At 36.6% G+C, this 23,647-nt stretch overlaps 2 protein-coding genes across 8 annotated transcripts in view; both read left to right on the top strand.

Annotated features, from left to right (window-relative positions):
- Window positions 1-3,624, top strand: part of SENP7 (SUMO specific peptidase 7) — a 134,673-nt gene extending 131,049 nt beyond the window's left edge. For 5 of the 7 annotated variants that reach the window (XM_025873460.2, XM_025873487.2, XM_025873478.2 and 2 more), the window contains one exon: window positions 1,010-3,623. In XM_025873460.2, the coding sequence (XP_025729245.1) occupies window positions 1,010-1,147 (138 nt within the window). In that variant the 3' untranslated portion in view covers window positions 1,148-3,623. Of the gene's footprint in view, window positions 1-1,009 lie in introns of all 7 variants that reach the window. The other 2 variants (XM_073892733.1, XM_073892731.1) reach the window with 1 other exon arrangement.
- A 1,747-nt stretch (window positions 3,625-5,371) lies between these two features.
- IMPG2 (interphotoreceptor matrix proteoglycan 2) overlaps window positions 5,372-23,647 on the top strand; it is a 79,045-nt gene continuing 60,769 nt past the window's right edge. The window contains exons 1-4 of the mRNA XM_025873453.2: window positions 5,372-5,525; window positions 5,971-6,222; window positions 18,401-18,567; window positions 23,357-23,388. Of these exons, the coding sequence (XP_025729238.1) occupies window positions 5,441-5,525; window positions 5,971-6,222; window positions 18,401-18,567; window positions 23,357-23,388 (536 nt within the window). The 5' untranslated portion in view covers window positions 5,372-5,440. The remainder of the gene's footprint in view (window positions 5,526-5,970; window positions 6,223-18,400; window positions 18,568-23,356; window positions 23,389-23,647) is intronic.

The following is a 23,647-nucleotide window of genomic DNA, read 5'->3' as shown; positions in this document are numbered from 1 at the left end:
CTTAAAAAAAAAAGACATATATTCAAGAGGCTCAGAAAACCATAAGATAGATAAATACAATAATAAGCATGAGTGTTACTTTCTAGCTCATCAGTGATAACTATAGGTAGCAGTATTAAGGAAGAAATTTTATTATATTAAAGATTTATTTATTTAGTTGACGGAGAGAGAGAGAGAGAGAGAGACAGCTAGAGAGGGAACACAAGCAGGGGCAGTGGAGAGGGAGAAGCAGGCTTCCCGCCAAGCAGGGAGCCTGATGCGGGTCTTGATCCCAACACCGTGGGATCATGACCTGAGCCGAAGGCAGACGCTTAATGACTGAGCCACCCAGGCGCCCGGGAAGAAATTTTAAAAGCAAGGAATCACTCTTTGCTTTTAAACTGTCCAATCATTACTTCAGTCATTACCAACATTATTTGTGAAGCCCCTCTCCCCTCTCTGGAGGTCAGGGATGGGTGAGACTGAAAGTTCCAACCCTCTAATTGAATTGTTGGTTGTCTTGGCAACCAGCCCCATTTTTTGGTGTGGTGTTATGAAAATGGGTATAGGAGTAGGGTTTTTTTGACTAGTACCAAAGGTACTTTTAGCATGTAAGGGTTATAGTATACAGTTAGAACTTTTGGTATAATTGGGAAGGAATGGTAATACATAGTTTTAGGTGAATTATGTAGTATATGAATTATATTTCAGTAAAGCTGTTATTTTAAAAAGTTAGCAGTTTCTCATTTCTTATAAAATGAAATTAAAACAGAGGCGCCTGGGTGGCTCAGTCGTTAAGTGTCTGCCTTCAGCTCCGGTCATGATCCCAGGGTCCTGGGATAGAGCCCCGCATCGGGCTTCCTGCTCTGCGGGAAGCCTGCTTCTCCCTCTCCCACTCCCCCTGCTTGTGTTCCCTCTCTCACTGTGTCTCTCTCTGTCAAATAAACAAATAAAATCTTTAAAAAAAATGAAATTAAAACACTTGAATTTTACTGCTAAAGTGATTACATTTTTTCTTTTCTTTCATTAGGATCCTATTGTTAATTTTGAACTTCCAATTCATTTGGAGAAATGGTTTCCTCGTCATGTAATAAAGACCAAGCGGGAAGATATTCGAGAGCTCATTTTGAAACTTCATTTACAGCAACAGAAGGGCAGCAGTAGCTAGTTAATCTGTACAAACATGACACAGATGTTCTGTAAGATTACTGGAAAGCCGCTTACCAGCATTTGTGTTAGCTCACAGAGGAGAAAATAGCTTGTTGTAGTTTTATAAGTCATTGAACAGTATCTAAAATATATAAGATATTATTAGACTATTGAGATCTCATAGATGCAGTGGAAAATGGGGGTGATATAAACTTATTAGATAGAAATTAAAATTTCATAAATATTTGATATTTTTCTGATTAAATATGCTTCTGATTATGCAATAGCATATGTAAATGTGGGAATGTTTTTGTAGATAATAAAACTATGTGATCTGTACTTCCATATAACTGGGAGTTGAGGGGAGTTAGGTCCTCCCTGGTGCCAGCCCCAGTGCTTGTCAAGTTTGTTGACAAGTCACATGTTATTGTAATTCTATTCTTTGCAGCTCAAGCATGCAGTATGAATACTGTGTATTTTTTTAAAGAAGAATTTAGTATTAAGGCTTCAGAAAATGCCATTTACGGCATCCCTTCTGTATAGTGTAAAAGAGGACATGATGTTAGGAGATGATAAAAATTGACTCTTTCAAAGCGCAGCTTATTTTTCTCAGTTGCTAAATGGAACTGTTACTCTGCTGTAATTGTTATATGTTCTCTTTTTCTTTTGATGTCATATGTGGGAATCTGAGAATTAGTGCATTCATTCAGAATGAAATTTGGAACAAAAAAATGTTAACTGTCCAAAATATGTTTATAAAAATTACATAAGTAGCTGAACTTAGTTTGAGGTATAGCTTTATCAGTATTGACTTCTATCCTATTCTGATATCTTAGAATGTATATACACAGTTTCTATAAGTACAGAAGATAAAATTGGTGTCCTCATAACTTTAATTAAAAAAACACCCTCAAAATCTTATTTATTAATTGTTAGAACTAAATATATAATTTTATAGCTCTGTTTACCTGGTATTCATCTGAAAAGCCAGATTGCTAGAATTGCTTTTATATTTTTAAATTGTAGTTTTTAGAGACCTATGATCCCTATGGAGCATAAGTTTTTATTAAATGTTCAGGTAACAGTTTTGAATTCATGTGATGATGGTGGTATTATATGATTGAGGACTTCACAACCTTTTAATGTTTATCAGGAAAATTTTGAGGGGACAATGATACTGTATTTTCTCAGATAAGAAACATGTTTTCTAAGAGTATTATTTTGATCATCTGTTTTAAGCATCTCTTCGATTTATATTGTTAACTGTATATAAAGCAATGAAGCAAAGGCAATTTAAGATAAAGGTAAAAATTGGCACATTTTATTTCAAAATCATGTGAATTTGAAGTTGTCAGTCAAGCCTCAGTGTTTTTGAGTTTTAATCTTGTCACCATCTTTATATTGTTAAAGATATTTGTCTTTTGAGATTTCTTATAAAGATGGTTACAATTACATGTTTTCATTCCCAATTTCTGTGTGTATGGGAGGGGACTTTCTAAAATGACTATTAATTATTTTGTACATCTAATTTTGGGAAAGCAAGTATGTAATACATCTTCTTGTGACTTCTTTTTTGTTTGTATGTTTTTCAAAGGTACCACTGTCCTTTATCATGTTTTGAAGATTGTTTAAAATTCATTTTCCTAAATTCATGTGGAAATAATGCATTGAATATCAACATTTTATATTAAACACGTTTCCAGTTCATTAAATTGAGGTGTAATTTTCTTTTCTTAAGAAACATGAGCCATTCTTAGAAATAAATTTTCAAATTTATGATTTCCAGTTCATATCTTATAACTGGTGCTTAGGTTAATTTTTCTTTTTACTTTAGCAGGCATATAGTTAATTTGTTCATTCAGGAAACATTTTTGGAGCATCTATTAATAGGCAGTTTGCTAGGTACAAAAAAATGAACTGCAGCTTTTATTCTTGAGTCATTTTTAGCCTAGTGGGAGAAATGAACATATGAATAGTTTTAATATTCCTGGTAAAAACTGTAATAGAGTTTCTCGGGAGCTCAGGGGGAGTTCGTCCTAGCTGTGTGTGTATGTGTGAGTGAGAGGTAGTAAAAAGGTAGTAAGAGAGTTGTCACTGGACAGCGAAAGTCTTCCCAGAGAAGGTAATACTTTTTCTAATTTACAACTCTTGGTATAAAACAAGTAGTAAGGTTTTTTTTGACTCCTATCCAATCACTTAAGTAGGACTTAGAAAAAGTTTAATGCCTCTTATAATCGGCTTGTTTTCCTTTTATGTTATGGGAAAAAATAGGGCTCCTGTCACACAGAGCCCTTTATAATCTGGTTCCAATCTACGCACTGTCCTCATCTTTCCAGCGTCACCTGCTTTTTAATCATACAAAATTACTCATTTATGCTGTAATTGCTTTTGGCTTAACACCAAGCTTGAGCCTTTCCTTCATAGCAAATTATCTAGGGTTTTCTTTCAGTAATGTTTCTTTGGAAATGTACTGAGCTAAAATAAATGTGGAATGTCATTTGTATTCAGTATTTTTTTGATTGTGAAAATGATCTCTGATTGTTGAACTATGGGCTGGGAGAACTGTGAGTAGACATGCATACTCTGAAGGCCTGCTTTACTAGAACTACAGAAAACTTTATTGGAAAACATAGGCTTTTCCTTCCTTCTGTAGAGTCTCTTTTAACTGAACTTGTCCTTGTGGAAATTTGGAAACTTTGCTCAGCGGCCATTAAAGACAAGCTTTTGTGGGCATAAGGCTTCCTTATGCTGGTATGGTCTACACCCACTCAGCTAGTCTCTTCTCTTACAACTGAGTGCATCCCTTTTGGGGTCTGAAGAAGTTGGGGTTGGGACTATTTTGGGATCCTCAAGAGAAATGTGCTTTATAGATCTTTACAAAACTCTTTTTTTTTTTTTTCAGAGAACTTCACTAGAGGTACATGACATAAGATGTATATCCAGTGCTATTTGATAGTAAATCCTAGCTTTCCCAGGAACTTTGACTAATTTAATTGCTTTCTACTAGGTTTATTTGATTAAAAACAGCTGTCCTAATACAAAGAATTTTATCTGGTCCCACTGTGGTAAAAGATATACTTTCTTGGTTAAGAGTTCCTCATATACATAAACACACCGGACCTCATGTTTAATAGCTAATTAAGCAACGTAGTTATCATGTGGCTATCATTTTTATTGTATGCTTAGTATGTACCAGGCACTATTCTAAGCATTTTCTGTGTATTAACTAATTCAGTCCTCACAACAGCTCTATCATGAGTTTACTTCACTATTCCTATCCCATTTTATACATAAGGAAGAAGACATTAAGTGGTTATAACCAAAGATTTTCAAATTTTTTTTTTTTATAGATTTTATTTATTTGTCAGAACACAAGCAGGGGGAGTGGGAGAGGGAGAAGCAGGCTTCCTGCTGAGCAGGGAGCCCGATGCGGGACTCCATCCCAGGACCCTGGGATCGTGACCTGGGCCGAAGGCAGATGCTTACCCGCCTGGGCCACCCAGACGTCCCTGATTTTCAAATTTTTTATCAAGGAGAGAAATTTACACGACAGTAACATGACAAAAAGAATTAGGTCCAGGAAAACTAGCTAGAGCTAGTTTTGTACCTAGCTCTGTATTTCTGAAGTAGATAGGTACAGTCAGTCTGGGCTTATAAATCTTATGCTTACAATCATAGGTCCTAGGGGCACCTGAGTGTCACAGTTGGTTGAGCTCCTGACTCTTAGTTTTGGCCCAGGTCGTGATCTCAGGGTTATGAGATCGAGCCCTGTGTTGGGCTCTGTACTCAGCATGGAGTCTGCTTGAGACTCTCTCCGTCTGCCACTGCCCCCCCAATAAATAAATAAATAAATCTTAAAAAAAAAATCATAGAAGAACCTAGAAGAACCCAGAGAACCTGTGAATGTATCAGGTTCAACTGATAGATTCAGAAAAATTGTAAAACTCTGTGAATTATATGTGAAACATTGTTTTTAAGTGGACTGCTTGTTAAAGGCAAAGAAAGCATCCGTAAAGAGCTTAGCTGGCTAGATTAGAATAAAGAAATTGTCTCTCCCCATCTGTTCTAATTAGCTTATCTCTTCTGCTTTCATAGCTGTGCTGCTTATTTCAGAAAAGAAGTGAGGGGTATTTTGAAAGGACACCATTTTTATTTAAGCTAATTTATAATGGTTTTAGAATGTCAGTTCTCAAACATAAACTCTTAAATATTAGACCTTTCCCATAATAATTCGTTACTGGAAGTTTCAAGTCTTTTTGGGTGCTCAAGTTAAGGATTTTGGCTTCTCCTCATTCCTTTGATTTTGGCCCAAATGATTATGTTTCCTCATTTTGGGAAGATTTCTCTGGGTATTTTGATATTTGTCACGATAGAAGGAAACCTTACATCATTAACAGGTATTTAAAAATCTATATTGTTATTTTTCCTTATATTTGTATATTTTCTTTAAAAATAACATTATTTGTTATGACTGTTGTAAGAAGTTGAATCAAATGCTATTCTATTAGTCTTTGGTATTGCTTCATTTAAACTTTTAAAATCTCTCCAATAATTTTGGTTTTCTTCTTTAGTAATTTCTACTTCAGACTTACTTCCTCTTATTTCTTGTGTTGCAATTGGATATATAGTTTTTTCAATAACTAAGAATCTTGAAATAAAGGAGTAGGAGTTAGATGGAAGAAAAATTGACCGCTCACTCCTCCCCCTCTAGGCATGCCTATCTGTAATCTGAGCAATGACTTTAAAATCAAAATGTGGCACAAAAGTCAGTTTTTCTTTGTTACCTTTCTTACTGTACCTTCATTCATTATCCAAAGACTTGTCTATGCTTTCACTCTGTAGCACAAACCTACATGTCTTTAGAAGATATCCAAGAACCCAAGAGTGCAGTTCCTTTTTTCCTGACTGACTCAGAATCCACAGATACTTCTCTTTCTACTGAAAAGAAACTACCTCTGGACCACAGAGAAACTGAGAAACAGTGGTTGCTGAGAAGACGACGATCTATTCTGCTTCCTAATGGTGTGAAAACCTGTCCGGGTGAAAGTGTGACAGAGGCTGTGGCAAACCATGTAAAATATTTTAAAGTACGAGGTAAGTGAACATCCAAACCTTGGGGCTTTATGATGCAATTCAAACATAGTTCTAACGTGTGTTGTATCTTGTGAAAATTCAAAGTTTGTGATAATTTAGACAGACACTGAGCCAAATATTTTTTTTTTAAGATTTTATTTGTTTATTTGAGAGAGAGAGAATGAAAGAGAGCACATGAGAGGGGGGAGGGTCAGAGGGAGAAGCAGACTCCCTGCCGAGCAGGGAGCCCGATGCGGGACTCGATCCCGGGACTCATGACCTGAGCCGGAGGCAGTCGCTTAACCGACTGAGCCACCCAGGGGCCCGTGAGCCACCCAGGCGCCCAGACAGTGAGCCAAATATTATCTTTGTATTAGCTATGGGAAAAGGACTTGCTAAAAGTCAGTATTTATATAGCTTCAGAGGAAAGTTTAAGAGTGGAAATGGCTTAAATCTTTTAAGCATGTCAAAAATACCAGTTTATGTTACTGGAAAATTTAATTATTTTTTACTTCGTCATTAAGTAATTTGGCTAAATATACCCACAAAATATATTTTCCATGATATACTTACCTATTTGGGTGATTAGTTACTTTACATACATGAAAATATAATAAATTTCTATATTTTATAGTTTGGACATTCTGCAGATTCATGATGACTAGTCTATGGTTGGTACACACAAACCTTTTATGTCTAAAATGATCACCCTTCTCACAACCGACCCAGAAACAACAGAACTAGGATTTTTTAATTAATTAATTAATTAAGATTTTATTTATTTATTTTAGAGAGAGCGCACATGAGCATGGAGGGGTGAGGGGTAGGGGCTGGGGGAAGGACAGGCAGAGGGAGAGGGGGAGAAAGTCTCAAGCAGACTCCACGCTGAGCCGGAGCCCAGAGCAGGGCTCGATCTCATGACCCTGCGATCGCAGCCTGAGCCACAACCATCAAGCGTCTGTGGGATGCTTAACTGACTGCGCCACCCAGGTGCCCCCAGGATTTTATTTTTAACTAAACAGTATTATCCTTGATCGAATCCCTTTTTATTATGTGAATTCATTTTTCCATTTCTTAAATTTACTAACCAAAATTGCTTAATTGACCATAATATGTCCCGTCGATTTGAAGGAATCAGACTTTGCTTTTTGCTGCTCAAGAGACATTAAAAAGCCGTAAGATGGATGTGATGCTAGTAAACTAAAGTAGAACTACCTCTACTTAGATTAGATGATTAGATGGTAGTGAAATCAGACTTGCTCATTTGTGTATTTATTCAACAAATGTTTATTGGGCAGTTAAATTTTCCATGCCCTGGGCTATACGGATCTTCAGTCTAAGCTGCTACTTTATCTTCTCCTTTTTTACCTTCCTCCCTCTTGTCCTTCTCCTCCTCCCTCACCAAAACGAGTGTTTTTATTTATTTTTTCAAAGCAAGTTTTTTTTTAAGTTTTTATTTAAATTCCAGTTAGTCAACATACAGTGCAATAGTAGTTTCAAGTGTATGATTTAAGTGATTCAACACTTACATGCAGCACCTGGTGCTCATCAGAACAAGTGCACTCCTTAATCCCCATCACCTATTTAACCCATTCCCCCCGCTTCCCCTCCAGCAACCCTCAGTTTATTCTCTCTAGTTAAGAGTGTTTCTTGCTTGTCCTCTCTCTTTTTTAACCTTTGCTCATTTGTTTCTTAAATTCCACATATGAGTGAAATCATATGGTATTTGTCTGACTGACTTATTTCGCTCAGCATAATACTCTCTAAGCAAGTGTTTTAAAAAAAAAAAATAGGGCGCCTGGGTGGCTCAGTTGGTTAAGCGACTGCCTTCAGCTCGGGTTGTGATCCTGGAGTCCTGGGATCAAATCCCGCATCGGGCTCCCTGCTTAGCGGGGAGTCTGCTTCTCCCTCTGACCCTCCCCCCTCTCGTGCTGTCTCTTTCTCTCACATAAATAAATAAAAATCTTTAAAATAAAATACCAGATATTACATATATTTATATATTTGATTTTTTGTTTGTTTATTAAAGTGGCACTCTCTTCGCACCTTTTTTAAAGCGGGTATTTGTATCTCTTGATTTTATTTTGGTACTATCAGACATTACTAAGCAATAAGCTTTCCTTTTACTTTTTTAATGGAAATCCATTGACTGTGACTTTTGTGTATGGGGCACGTGCCAGAAGTGGCAAATTCTAAAGAGAGTGGGAAGAGAATAAAGGACTAAAGATGAAAGAGAATGACAGTTTATAACTTATCAAAATATGATTTCTACTACCTGGATTTTTACTTTCAAAATAAATAGATCAGAATATCTAGATAGCTGTTGGTTAAATAGTGAAGAGGAAATAACCATTTAAGAAATGTGGTTATAGGGATGCCTGGGTGGCTCAGTCGGTTGAGCGTCTGCCTTCCACTCAGGTCATGATCCTGAGGTCCTGGGATCGAGTCCCACATCAGGCTCTTTGCTCAGCGGGGATTATATCAAGTCAGGAAACAACAAATGTTGGCGAGGATGTGGAGAAAGAGGAAACCTCTTACACTGCTGGTGGGAATGCAAGCTGGTACAGCCACTCTGGAAAAGAGTATGAAAGTTCTTCAAAAAGTTAAAAATAGGGGCACCTGGGTGGCTCAGTCGTTAAGCGTCTGCCTTTGGCTCGGGTCATGAAGTTAAAAATAGAGCTACCCTAGGACCCAGTATTTGCACTACTGGGTATTTACCCAAAGGATACAAACATAGTGATCCAAAGGGGCACGTGCACCCCAATGTTTATAGCAGCAATGCCCACAATAGCCAAACTACGGAAAGAGCCCTGATGTCCATGGACAGATGAACAGATAAAGAAAATGTGATGTGATATATATATATACACACACACACACACACACACACAGAGACATACATACACACAATAGAATATTACTCAGTCATCAAAAAATGAAATCTTAGCATTTGCAACAATGTAGATGAAACTAGAGGGTATTATGCTGAGTGAAATAAGTCAGTCAGAGAAAGACAATTATCATATGATTTCAGTCATATGTGGAATTTAAGAAACAAAACAGAGGACCATAGGGGAAAGGAGAGAAAAATAAAATAAGATGAAATCAGAGCGGGGGTGGGGAACCATAAGAGACTCAACAATAGGAAACAAACTCAGGGTTGCTGGAGGGGAGGTAGGTGGGGGGATGGAGTAACTGGGTGATGGGTATTAAGGAGGGCATGTGATGTGATGTGATGAGCACTGGGTGTTATATGCAATTGATGAATTATTGAACTCTACTTCTGAAACTAGTAATATACTATATGCTAATTAATTGAATTTAAATAAAATAAAAAATAGGAACAGATCAGCAAAAAAAATGTGGTTATATCTTTTAATTTCTTTGCTCTTGTCTTTATAAATTCAAGAGATCCTATTGAAAAAGAAGCCAACAAAAAGAAAAGCATTCCTAAATAATTGATTTTAAAATACAGATCCTATGAATGAGATCATTGGAAAGGGACCTTACAGAGCTCAAAGGGTGGGCACGAGCACATCAAGATGGTAACAGTGTTGATACAACTATTACTGTCAGTTGTAAAGAGAAATGTGTTTTTGAAAATTAGGAAAGATCATGAATATTTCAGCATAGGTTATGAAGAGATTTTATAGACATAATTGGATTATGCCCTTGGAACCAAATGTGTGGAAATTAGAGGGAGAGATTTATTCAGTGTCCAACCAAGGATCTTAGTTCTTCTTACCAAGCTGATTTAGTTTAATGGTTTGCCCAATTTTTCCTTCATAGAGGATCTGGCTTCAGTTGCCAGATTTGAAAAATAACAAATTTGAAAAATACCTTTGTTTAAGTAAGAAGCAACTGCATTTAACCTAATTTGTAAAATTAAACAGATATTTAGGGTACTTGGAATTGAATGCAGTTAGTAGTATCCTCCCACTTAAAAAATTACATTTGTAGTTGGGCTTTTGAAATACAGCTTTACTAATGTATACTTTGATGGATTATGAGCTGTGTACTTAAATTATACTATTTGATTAGTTTTGACAAATGTATTTACCCTTGAAATCATCATGCATTCAAGATAATGAATTTATTAGTCACCTCCAAACATTTTCTCATTTGCTTTTGTAATCTCTCCCTCCCTTAGCACTTCTCTTTATCCTGGCACTGAGGCAACCACTAATCTGGTTTTTATCACTATGAATTGTTTGCATTTTCTACACTTTTGTATATAAATGTAATCACTATATATATATACTTTTTTATCTCGCTTCTCTTGCTCAGTGTAATTATTTTGAGACTCATCTGTGATTTTTTTGTGTATCAGTAGTTTGTTACCAATAGTTTGTTACTACTACTACCTGAGTAGTCTATTTTAGGGATATAGCACATTTTGGGATATTTGGTTTGTTTTCAGTTGTTGGTGATTATAAAGAAAGCTGTTATAAACATTTGTTATTAAGTTTTTCTGTGAACATATGGCTTTCTTTCTGTTGGTTAATAGGAGTGGAATAGCTGGGCCTCATTATAGGTGTATGTTTAACTTTTGTGAAGTTGCTAAACTGTTTTCCAATGTAGCTGTACCACGTGCAATGTATTAGGTTCCAGTTTTTCCACATTCTTGCAATATTCAGTAAGTCAGTCTTTTTAAACTGTAACCATTCTAGTGAATATTAAATGATATCTTATTGTGATTTTAATACGCATTTTCTTAATGGCTAATGGCTAATGATGTTGAGCACTTTTTTCAGTGCTCATTGACCATTTGTATATCTTTTTTGGCGACAAGTTCAAATATTTTGCGCATTAAAAAAATAATTGAGTCATTTGTCTTATAGAATTATAAGAGTTCTTAATGTATTTTAAATACAAGTTCTCCGTCAGATAAATGTTTTGCATACATTTTCAGCCAATGTGTGCCTTTTTATTTTCTTTTTTTTTTTTAAATTATATTTATTTATTTGACACAGAGAAAGCGAGAGCAGAGAGAGAGAGAGAGCATAAGTAGGCAGAGCGGCAGGCAGAGGGAGAGGGAGAAGCAGGCTTCCCGCTGAGCAGGGAGCCCGATGCGGGGCTCGATCCCAGGACCCTGGGATCATGACCTGAGCCGAAGGCAGGCGCTTAACGACTGAGCCACCCAGGCGCCCCATGCCTTTTTATTTTCTTAATAATGTCTTTTGAGGAACAAAAATTTTAAATTTTGATGAAATGCAACTTATCTTTTTTTGGGGGGTGGGGGGGATCATGCTTGCCTTCGGTGTTATATCTAAGGTTGCCTAACCCAAAGTGACAAGTATTTTCACCTATCTTTTCCTGTAGAAATTTTATAATTTTTAGGTTTTATATTTAGGTCTACGATCTACTTTGAGTAAATTTTTATATATGGTGTATAGGGATCAGAGTTAAATTTTTGCATATGCTTAGCCAATTGTTACAGCACCACTTATTAAAAAAGATTATCCTTGGGACGTCTGGGTGGCTCAGTCAGTTAGGCATCTGACTCTTTTTTTTTTTAAGATTTTATTTATTTATTTGAGACAGAGAATGAGAGAGAGAGAGAGAGAGAGAGAGAGAGCACATGATGGGGGGAGGGTCAGAGGGAGAAGCAGACTCCCTGCTGAGCAGGGAGCCTGATGCGGGACTCTATCCAGGGACTCCAGGATCATGACCTGAGCCGAAGGCAGTTGCTTAACCAACTGAGCCACCCAGGCACCCTAGGCATCTGACTCTTGATTTAAGTTCAGGTCATGATCTCAGGGTTGTGGAATTGAGCCCCACTCCGGCTCCGTGCTGGGCATGGAGTCTGCTCGAGACTCTGTCTCTCCCTCTGCCCATTCCCCTGCTCATGTGCTCTCTCTCTAAATAAATAAAAAAAAAATCTTAAAAAAAAGATCCTCCTTGCCTTTGCACGTTTGTTGGAAACTGGTCTTCTGTATATGGTGGGTCTGCTACTTCACTCTTCATTCTCTTCTACTGATCTCTTTGTCTATTTTTATGCCAATACCATGCTGTCTTGATTACAATAAGTCTTTAACAGGGAAAATTCTTCAACTTTGTTCTTTTTTTCAGATTTGCTTGGTTATGCTAGGTCCTTTGTTTTTCATATAAATATTAGAATCAGCTTGCCATCTTCTACAAAAAGGGCTGCTGGGAATATTGATTGGAATTGTGTTGACTCTGTTGGGAAGATTGAATCAATTTGGGAAGAATTGTCATCTTAAAAATATTGAGTGTTCTAATCTATGAATGTGACATATCCCTCCATTTATTTAGGTCTTCTTCAATTTCTCTTGGCAGCATTTTGTAATTTTCAGTGTATAGGTCTTACATGTTTTTTTTTTTATCAGATTTATCTGTTTTACTTTTTTTCATGCCATTGTTAATGTTATTTTAATTTCTAATTATTCCATCCTAGTATATAGGCATACAGCTGCTTTTTGTATATTGACCTTTTATTCTGTAACATGCTAAATTCATTTATTAGTTTTAGTAGCTTTTTTGTGTATTCCTTAAGGTTTTCTACATAGATGATTATTTTATTTGCAAATAAAGATAATTTTACTTCTCATCTTCCAATTTATATGCCTTTTATTTCTTGCCTTATTGCACCAAATTGTTCCATATGCTTTGTGCACCATGACTTTGAGAGGAAAATCCCCTAAAAAAAAGACTTTGTTCCATACTGGATTTTTGTGTACTGGATAATACGCACAGCCTGATCCTTAGGAACAGGATTAAAGACAGATTAAATATAGGCATTGCTTTCTTCAGAATATTGTCATCACATTTTGCCTTCCTCCAGCAGTTTGCAGGGCAGGTTTTCTCTGCCACAGAGAGGCATTCGTAGATCACCTATCGTCTCAAAAATTTTCAACAGTCACTAAAGGCTATATAAAAATTATTTGACAAGGTTGGGATTTCAGAACAGGTCTACTTCTAGGCCATAGTGAAGTATGTGGCAATTGTCTGGTGGAGTTTTGCCCTTCCTACTACCTCTTTCTCTGGGATCGTGCTGATTTTACTCTTTTCTCTACTGGCTGCAGTGTCCTATCTAGATTTTTCCCTCTCTGCGCTGCATGAGGGCTCCAGGCTCCTTCGCCAGCCCCACCAATTCCCCTCCTCTACTAAAATGTACGTGTTCTGAATTCTATATTCCATGTTAGTTAATTGGATGTTCTTGTCAGATAGCTCCCAGCTGCAAAGCCATTGGTTGAATAAGGATGTATTGCCTTTCTGGACAGAATTACTTTTTCAGTTTTATTGAGACATAATTCACATACCATACAATTCATCCATTTAATGTATAGAATTCAATGGTTTTCTAGTATATTCACAGAAATGTGCAACCATTATCACACTGAGTTTAAGAACATTTCATCACCTCAAAAAGAAACCTCACACCCTTTAGTCATCACTCTCTTATCCCTCTATTTCCTCTATCCCTCTCCCCAGGCCTAAGCAACCGTGAATCTACTTTTTATTTCTAGAGTTATCTATTATGGATATGTCAGATAAATGAGATAATATAATACGTGGTCTTTTGTGACTGGCTTCTTTCACTTTGCATAATGTTTTCAACATTCATTGATGTAGTATGCATCAGTAGTTTATTTTTTTATGGCCAAATAATATTTTCTTATATGGATACATGTTTCGTTTATCCTTTTGTCAGTTGTTGGGCATTTGGGATGTTTTCAATTATTTGGGTATATACCTAGGAGTAGAATTTCTGGGTTATATGGTAACTATGTTTAACCATATGAGGAACTGCCAGATACTACTTTCTAAAGTAGCTGTACCATCTTAAATTCCTAACAGCAGAATGTGAGATTCTGATTTCTTTACATCTTTGCTGGCACTATGATTTTCCTTTAAAAACAAAAATCACAACCATCCTAGTAGGTGTGAAATCACATCCCCTGGTTTTGATTTATGTTTCTTTAATGATTAGTAACACTGAACATCTTTTTATTTGCTTTTTGGTCATTTGAATATCTTCTTTCCAAGAATATCTTTAGATCCTTCCCTATTTATCATTTTTTTATTATTGAGTTGTAACAGTTCTTTATATATTCTAGATACAAGTTTCTTAACAGAAAATGATTTGAAAGTATTTTTTCTCATTCTGTGGGTTGTCTTTTCACTTTCTTGATGGTGTCTTCCATGCACTAAAGTTTTTGATTTTGATAAAGTCCAGCTTATCTATTTGTTCTTTTCCAAAATTGTTTGGGTTATTCTAGGTTCATTGTAATTCCATGTGAATTTTAGAATTAGCTTGTCAATTTCTGTAAAGAAGTCAACCAGTGTTCAGATAGGATTGCATTCGATCTGTAGATCAATTTGGAGATACTACCATTTTAACAATGTTAATGATTCATGTGCAGATGCTTTAATTTGCATTTCTCTGAAGATGAATGATAGCACTTTTTCACATAAACTTCCTTCGTAAAGTGTTTGTTCCAGTCTTTTATGTTTTAAAAATTGGATTGTTTGCCTTTTCATTAGACAGTTGTAGAAATTTTTTATCCTAAATACCAGTTATATGTATTTTGAATATTTTCTGCCAGAAGTATGGCTTGCCTATCCATTTTTTATTAATAGTATCTTTCATGAGTAATTGTTAGTTTTGATAAATTGTAATTCTTTTTTCTTTTGTAGTTGTTGCTTTCTATGTTCTGTCTGTGAAATCTTTGCCTTTTCTCAAGTTATACAGATATTCTTCTGTGTTTTCTTTTAGAACCTCTATAATATTAGCTTACATATTTCAAATTATTTTTGTATATATTGTAAATAAGTTATTGAGATTTATTTTTTCTTTCTTTATAGATATATAGTTATTCAGTCTTATAATATTTTTTATAATTTCTTTGAATCACCTTTTCATAACTAGACCTTAGAGACATTCATTTTTTATTTGTTTTTAACAACTCCAATTTTCACCTTTGCATTGTCTTCTGGTGGGCACTAAATTTTCATGTAGAAGTTTTAAGCAAGGAAGAGGGGTGCCTGGGTGGCTCAGTCGTTAAGTGTCTGCCTTTGGCTCAGGTCATGATCCCAGGGTCCTGGGATTGAGCCCCGCATCGGGCTCCCTGCTCGGCGGGAAGCCTACTTCTCCCTTTCCCACTCCCCCTGCTTGTGTTCCCTCTCTCACTGTGTCTGTCTCTGTCAAATAAATAAATAAATAAAATCAATCTTAAAAAAAAAAAGCAAGGAAGAATTCTGAATCTATAGGTGGTCAGCTCTGCTGCAGTCAACCTTGGCTGGATTCTTCTGTATGCTGTAGGATCAGAAGTTCTGAAGAGCAATGATAAGGATGCAGTTAGTTCACTGAAAGAGAAAACTAAGTTTGCAAACAAAGGTTCATTTTAACCCTGAAAAATCAATTGATAGAGAAACTTTAAATATTCATATATTTTCCTCTCTGTTAAAGCTTAAGGCTTGTTTTTTGGCTTAGACTATCTTCTTCCATCAAACAACTGTGAGACAACCCGAATCCATTATGATGATGACATTGATATTCATGTAGCACTAAGGTGTTTATAAAATACTCTCACAGGTAGTTGGTAAGTCAGTAATGATTCATCCAGTTAAATAAGAGAGATGAGTACATTGAAGCATTGAATGGCTAGGTAAGTTACTTGTGGTTATGAAGCTAGTACACGGTAAGTCTAGGGCTAGAATTTAGTTAGATCTTCCAACTCTATGAGTTCAGGGGCTCCACCTCCATATGCTACTGGATAAGCATTCAGTTTTCTTGAGATGAAAAATAATGGTCTTGATTTCTGTGCATTTGCATCCATCTTTCTCCCTCAGTGCTCTGTTCCTCTTCCCTTCCATCTCAGTCTATCTATTGTCCACAGTGTCTGGCATTTGGCCAGTGAAATGGTTGCAGGATAGCAATACACTTAGTGCTATACAAAATGTGCAGACAGCCTGTTTAGCATCCTTTCAGATTTGATCCTGTGGAATAATTTAGCAGATAGATTGAATTAGTTTTTATTTTGATATAGCAGTACATTTCTTTGGAATATCATGGTTTTTTGTGTTGTTTTGTTTTTTAGTTCTATCTTTAAAAAAATTTCTTTTGAATGTAATTGACACACAATGTTACATTAGTTTCAGGTGTACAACATAGTGACATAGTGATTCCACGAGATTCTGCATTATGCGGTGCTCACCAGAAGTGTAGCTACCATCTGTTACCATACAATACTATTATAATACCATTGGCTGTGTTCCTTATACTGTTCCTTTTATTCCTGTGACTTATTCATCCCATAGCTGGAACCCTGTATCTCTCACTCCCCTTCACCCGTTTTGTTCATCCCCTTACCACCTACCGCTCTGGCAACTACCAGTTTATTCTCTACTCTTGTCTTTTTTTTTTTTTTTTTTTAGTTAATAGATTTTAATTTTTAGAGAAGTTTCAGGTTTACAGAAAAATTGAGCAGAAAGTCCAGAGAGTTACCTATACTGTCACTCTTCTATACACACATTTTACCCTCTCATTAGCATTTTGTGTTAGTGTAATACATTTGTTACAATTGATGAGCCAATATTGACACATCATTCTTTTTTTTTTAAGATTTTATTTATTTATTTGAGAGAGAGAGACAGAGAGAGCAATAGAGAGCACAAGCAGGGAGGAGAGGGAAAAGTAGGGAGCCCAACTCGGGGCTCTATCCCAGGACCCTGGGATCATGACCTGAGCCAAAGGCAGACGCTTAACTGACCGAGCCACCCAGGAGGCCCTTGACCCATCATTCTTTTTTTTTTCTTTTTATTAACATATAATGCATTATTTGTTTCAGGGGTACAGGTCTGTGATTCATCAGTCTTACACAATACACAGCCTCCCCAGTGTCCATCACTCAGCCACCCCAGCCCTCCCACCCCCCTCTACTCCAGCAACCCTCGGTTTGTTTCCTGAGATTAAGAGTCTCTTATGGTTTGTCTCCCTCTCTGGTTTCATCTTGTTTCATTTTGCCTTCCCGTCCCCTATGATCCTCTGTCTTTTTCTCAAATTCCTCATATCAGTAAGATCATATGATACTTGTCTTTCTCTGATTGACTTATTTCGCTTAGCATAATACCCTCTAGTTCCATCCATGTCGTTGCAGATGGCAAGATATCATTTTTTTGATGGCTGCATAGTATTCCATTGTATATATATATATATATATATACACCACATCTTCTTTATCCATTCATCTGTTGATGGACATCTAGGCTCTTTCCAGAGTTTGGGCATTGTGGACATTGCTGCTATAAACATTGGGGTGCTCGTGCCCCTTCAGGTCACTACATTTATATCTTTGGGGTAAATACCCAGTAGTTCAATTTCTGGGTCGTAGGATAGCTCTGTTTTCAACTTTTTGAGGAAACTACATACTGTTTTCCAGAGTGGCTGCACCGGCTTGCATTCCCACCAACAGTTGACACATCATTCTTAACTGAAGCTCATAGTTTCTGTGGAGTTTATGCTCAGTCATTGTGTTGTATAATCTATAGGTTTTGAGAAATGAATAATGGCATGTATCCACTATTACAGTGTCCTACAGAATGGCTTCTTTGCCCTAAGAAAACCACTGTGCTCCATCTCTTCATCTCTCCCTCCCCACGACCCCTGGGAACCACTGATCTTTTTACAGTTTTCATAGTTTTGCCTTTTCCAGAATGTCGTATCATTGGAATCATATAGTATGTAGCTTTTTCAGATTGGCTTCCTTTACTTAGCGATATGCTTTTAAGTCTTCACTGTATCTTTTCATAGCTTGAAACCTCATTTCTTTTTATCACCGAATAATATTCCATCATATGGATGTATCACAGCTTGTTTATTCTTTCACCTATTGAAGTATTCTCAACATCTCCACTTTTATAAAGCATAAACATGGATTGTTTTTTGTTTGTTTGTTTTTTGAGAGATGGGAAAAATACCCTGCCTACTAGGAAGTGAATTAATTCCCTCTATAAGGGCAAGGAGTGGGGAGTACAAATTCTCTTCACATCTGAAAAGTTTAAACTGGACATACATCAACAGAAGAGCTTTGACTGGGAATCATTCCCATGCTCCTCCAGAAAGGACACTAAGGGCAAAAGTGTCTTGGGAATCTGAATAAACAGGTTCATGATCATTGTGAGAACCTCAAAGTGCATTAACTTTCCATAAAATACTTCTCTGTCTCTTTTCCAGTGTGTCAGGAAGCTGTCTGGGAAGCCTTCAGGACATTTTGGGATCGACTTCCTGGGCGTGAGGAATATCGTTACTGGATGAATTTGTGTGAGGATGGGATCACAACTATATTTGACATGGGCACAAATTTTAGTCAGTCTGTGGAACATAAAAGTTTAATTATGAAGGTAAGGGTACTAACAAGGGAAGAATTGCTGGACTATTGTAGGAGCACCTATACACAGTTAAAGCCTGAAGGTAGAAAGAGCAAATGCCAAATCCCTACATTACTTTTTGTTGTTGAATTAGGCTACTTGAGTGAGCTGCCATTGGGCATAGCTTAGTCTTTATATCCCTAGCTCTGGCTATTATAATAAACATTGTCAACCCAGTAAGAGCCTCAGGCTTATGTTTATAAATGTAAATATTTGGAAATAATACTCAGCAATGGTTTAGGCTAAGAATATAAATCTGTGAGATTCGAGCATTCTTGCCAAAATTTTGCATATTATCAATTCAGGGTAGCTACCAATGACACTAGTTAGGATAGAAGTTGTAATTCATTGAATAAATGTTTAGTAAAGTATAAATATAATTCTAATTAGTGAATTTGCTTACTTGTTCTCCTTCTTTTAGACTTAGTTTATTCTTAGCAAAGGATAAATAAGCATGCATATAGACAAATTACCTGCCTACCTACCTTCTCCTTTTCTTTTTTTTAAGATTTATTTATTTATTTTAGAGAGAGAGAGTACAAGTGGGAGGAGGGGCAGAGGGAGAAGGGGAGGGAGGGTATCCCAAACAGACTCCTCACTGAGCGTGGAGCCCCACTTGGGCTGGATCCCACAATCCCGAGATTATGACCTGAACCAAAATCAAGAGTCAGACACTTAACTGACTAAGCCACCCAGGACCTTCCCCTTTTCATGTAGTACGTATGTATTCATATAGCATGCACATATTCATGATAAGAAAATGAAGCTGTTTAGATATATGTGGCAAATTGCTCATGCTGTCTGATATGCCCTGTATATATCTTTGTCCATCTGTTTGAGTCCTAACTGTCTTCAGCTCAAATGTAACCTTCCTTATGAGGAATCAACCCCCAGTCTCACAGATTTAACTCCCATAATTCTTTGAGCTCCCATAATTCTTTAATGTTGTACCACTTGCATTTTATTATTATTAGTTGTGTGTGTGACTTCTTCTACTAGACTATGAGCTGAAGAGCAAGGATTATGTCATGATTTATCATTTTGCATTCCTGTGATAAAGTAAATATGTAATAGATATTTGTTGAAATAAAGTATATAAGCAATAATTGCAATGTCTTTTTCCTATTTGCTGCAATTTAGAAACTTTTACAAATATTATCTTAAATACTTGTTTTAAGTATTATATACCTTAGAGAGACTAAGGGAAGAATTATTGACTGAATAACTCTGAGCTTTGATTTTGAGTCTAGTAGAATTAGATTAGTACATCTTAAAGTAGTACAATATATCATCCGATTCTTTCTACTTTGAAAATTTTATTTCTAGTAGAGGCATGCTATTAATTTCTTTCAACATTTGGTCCTACATTGGGATGATCTTATTACCTAGAGGCAAACTGGGGAGAGAAATATGGTCTGATAAATATGGGTGGACACAAGGCAAATTTTGCAGGGTTATAAACATTTTGAAGTTGTGCAGGTTTTTGTGTGTGTTTTTTTTTAAATTTTTTTTATTATGTTATGTTAATCACCATACATTACATCATTAGTTTTTGATGTAGTGTTCCATGATTCATAGTTTGTGTATAACATCCAGTGCTCCATTCAGTATGTGCCCTCTTTAATACCCATCACTTGGCTAACCCATCCCCCCACCCCCCTCCCCTCTAGAACCCTCAGTTTGTTTCTCAGAGTCCATAGTTTCTCATGGTTTGTCTCCCTCTCCAATTCCCCCCCTTCATTTTTCCCTTCCTACTATCTTCTTCTTCTTCTTCTTCTTTTTTTTTAAACATATAATGTATTATTTGTTTCAGAGGTACAGGTCTGTGATTCAATAGTCTTACACAATTCACAGTGCTCACCATAGCACATACCCTCCCCAATGTCTATCACCCAGCCACCCCATCCCTCCCACCCCCTACCACTCCAGCAAACCTCAGTTTGTTTCCTGAGATTAAGAACTCCTCATATCAGTGAGATCATATGATACATGTCTTTCTCTGACTGACTTATTTCGATTTTTGTGTGTTTTAAAATGTACTCAACTTTTGGGGCACCTGGGTGGCTCAGTTAAGCGACTGCCTTCGGCTCAGGTCATGATCCCAGGGTCCTGGGGTCGAGCCCCGCATTGGGCTCCCTGCTCAGTGGAGAGCCTGCTTCTCCCTTTCCCTCTGCCTGCCCCTCTGCCTACCTGTGCTCTCTGTCTCTCTGTCAAATAAATAAATAAATAATATCTTTAAAAAAAATAAAAAAAGATAAAATGTACTCAACTTTTAATCATAGTAACTCACATTTTAAGCCAAGGTGTTACGTTTTTTTCTTCTGTCACATTTAAAATTTTAAAATTTTATGTAATGTTTTTTAAGATTTTATTTATTTGACACAGAGAGACAGTGAGCAAGGGAACACAAGCAGGGGGAGTGAGAGAGGGAGAAGCAGGCTTCCCGCTGAACAGGGAGCCCGATGCGGGGCTCAATCCCAGGACTGTGGGATTATGACCTGAGCTGAAGGCAGATGCTGAATGACTGAGCCACCCAGATGCCCCAATTCTGTCACATTTTTTTAAAGATTTTTATTTATTTATTTGAGAGAGAGTCTTCTGTCACATTTTTAACTGTTCAATATTAATGATTATGAGAATAGCTACCAGTTATTTAGTATATTCCATGTACCAGGCCACATAGTAAGCCCATTAAAACATTATATTTAATAAACAACAAACCTACAAGGAGATACTAATATCCCCAATTTATAGATAAGGACATTAAGCATCAGAGTTATTCCTTATTCTAGATTACAAAACCAGATGGGCTGGAACTTAAATTCAAACCGACTTCTCTTTTTAAAAAAGTTTATGTTTTTTCCCGTTTACCATTGGGCCTCCCTTCTCAGTCATTACCACCTTTGCAAACTGCTAAATTTTGTAATATGGAATATTGCCAAATTTGCTAATATGGAATAGCTATTCAGTGAAAAAGAATACACATACACATATCTACACACACTCACATTTACATCAGTGTTGTCCATCTCAGTTGTGTCCATAATAAAGCATTAGCAGACAGAGCAACAAATATGTATGATATAGAGTTAGTATTACCATACAACAGCTTTTTTTTTTATTCTTATGCTATGTTAAGTCACCATACAGTACATCATTAGTTTTTGATATAGTGTTCCCTGATATACAACAGTTTCTTGTGATGTTACATTGGAAGGTATTTTTCACAAGTGGAAATTTTAGGAAGGTAAGATTAGAAGGCATTAGAAGTATACTTTCAGTGACAATTTAGTACAACATGCAGACAAGGGGGTGATATGTCACCTGGATTGACTCTTAAATAACAAGTACAAGTTAGCTGAGTGAGGAGGAGTTTGGGAGGAACAGTCCAGGCAGAGGGGACAGCATAAGCCAAATGTTTGTAGGGAATGACTTAGGCCAACATACCAGAAGGGTAGATAAGAAGTGTCAGGAGATCAGACTCTAAGAGTACATAACTCTGCGGATGATAGGAAATCATTGAGGGGTTCTAAGTAGGTGAGTCACGGGCTGATTGGACAGTTTGGGATTTTAAAAAGGTCATTATGCTTTCTGTACACTATGGGGTGGATTAAAGGGATCAGGGAGACTAGTTACTACTCCATGCCTGAGGAATTGAGGGTCCTAACTAGACATGAGACACAGAAAGGAAGCATGAGGGATACAAATAGGGAAAAAGATTAGCAGGACTCTGTGATAGGTTGAATGGGAGTGTGAGAGGTTGAGGAAATGGCCTGGGAAACCTCCCTGTTTCTAGTTTGGATGACTAAGAACAAGAACTCAGGCAGAGAAGCAGTTTTGTAGATGTAGGCGGGAGATTGAGTTCACTTTTGAATGTGTTTTGAGCCACCTGTGAAATGTGAATTGCCTGGCATTTAGGTATGAATCCAAGGAGAGTGGTCTGAGTTATAAATATAGCTTGTAGGAGTCACCAGGCTTGAGGTAGTAATTGAAAGCATTTAGAGTGGCTGAGATTATTCTAGGAGAGTTTGTAGAGTCAGAGAGCAGTGGGTTATTTATAAATATCATGAGAGTTATTTAGAATAATAGTTTCTCCATTTTACAGATGAGAAAGTGAAGGATTTTGGGTTTTGCCTCCATTACCAAGCAAGAGAAAATAGGACTTGAAACTAGGTCTTCTAAGTTAGTGTTCTTTTTATTATATTGGTCTCAAAATAAAACCACTAATTTACAGGAAACTTAAGAACAATTTGCTTTGGAATGCCCCAGAGGAATAATCCAATTATTGGTACAGTGTATCTTTTTTGCCTGAATTCTGGAGAAACAGATTTAGCATTTATTTTATCCACATGTTTATATTATTCTAGTATAAGAGTTTCTATAAATATGTTAGATGACAAAAAACTTTGATTCTCAGTCCATGGAAGGTTAAAGTAGAACTCTACCAATCTCCAATTTGTAGATCTTTTTGGAATGATTAACAAGTAAAGTCTGTTAATTTGTGCCCATTAAAAAAAAGCACAAGAACTTTTGGAAACATAAACAGAGACTGAGCGCCAGGACATTCCCACAGTCCCCAAACAAACTTGGCATTGTTAGTACCTTGCTTTAACTATTTGTCTAACCATAGAAAATAACAGCATAGATTTATAAAAGAACAACATAATGTTAGGGCATTAGTGTTTTCTATGCATTAAATTTCATTTACTGCTTAATAACTGTCATTAACTCACAGAGTCATTTTTATCTTTGTTTTCCTTAGAAACTGACATATACAAAGGAAACTGTCAGCAGGTGAGTGTCTTTTTTCCCCCTAATTTTATTTTGGCAACAGAGACGTGTAATACCTATTCCAAGACTCACACCAAATTTAATGGCCCCTTTCTATTTTCTTGCCGGTTCCTGCAATGACCAGGGCTGTGGGTTGGTCTCAAATGCTTTTCCTTCTGTTGAGGCCACTTCCCTTTCAAGACTACCATCACAGCCACTGTGCTTGTTTACTTTCTGACCTTGCCAGGAGGAAGACTTGTTCCTTTCTCTTGGGTGAGAAAAT

The sequence above is a fragment of the Callorhinus ursinus genome, unplaced genomic scaffold, assembly GCF_003265705.2.
Source record: "Callorhinus ursinus isolate GAN/ISIS: 27379988/994484 unplaced genomic scaffold, GSC_fseal_2.0 scaffold1, whole genome shotgun sequence".
NCBI classification, from domain to species: domain Eukaryota; kingdom Metazoa; phylum Chordata; class Mammalia; order Carnivora; family Otariidae; genus Callorhinus; species Callorhinus ursinus.
This window is presented reverse-complemented; position numbering and strand designations above follow the sequence as displayed.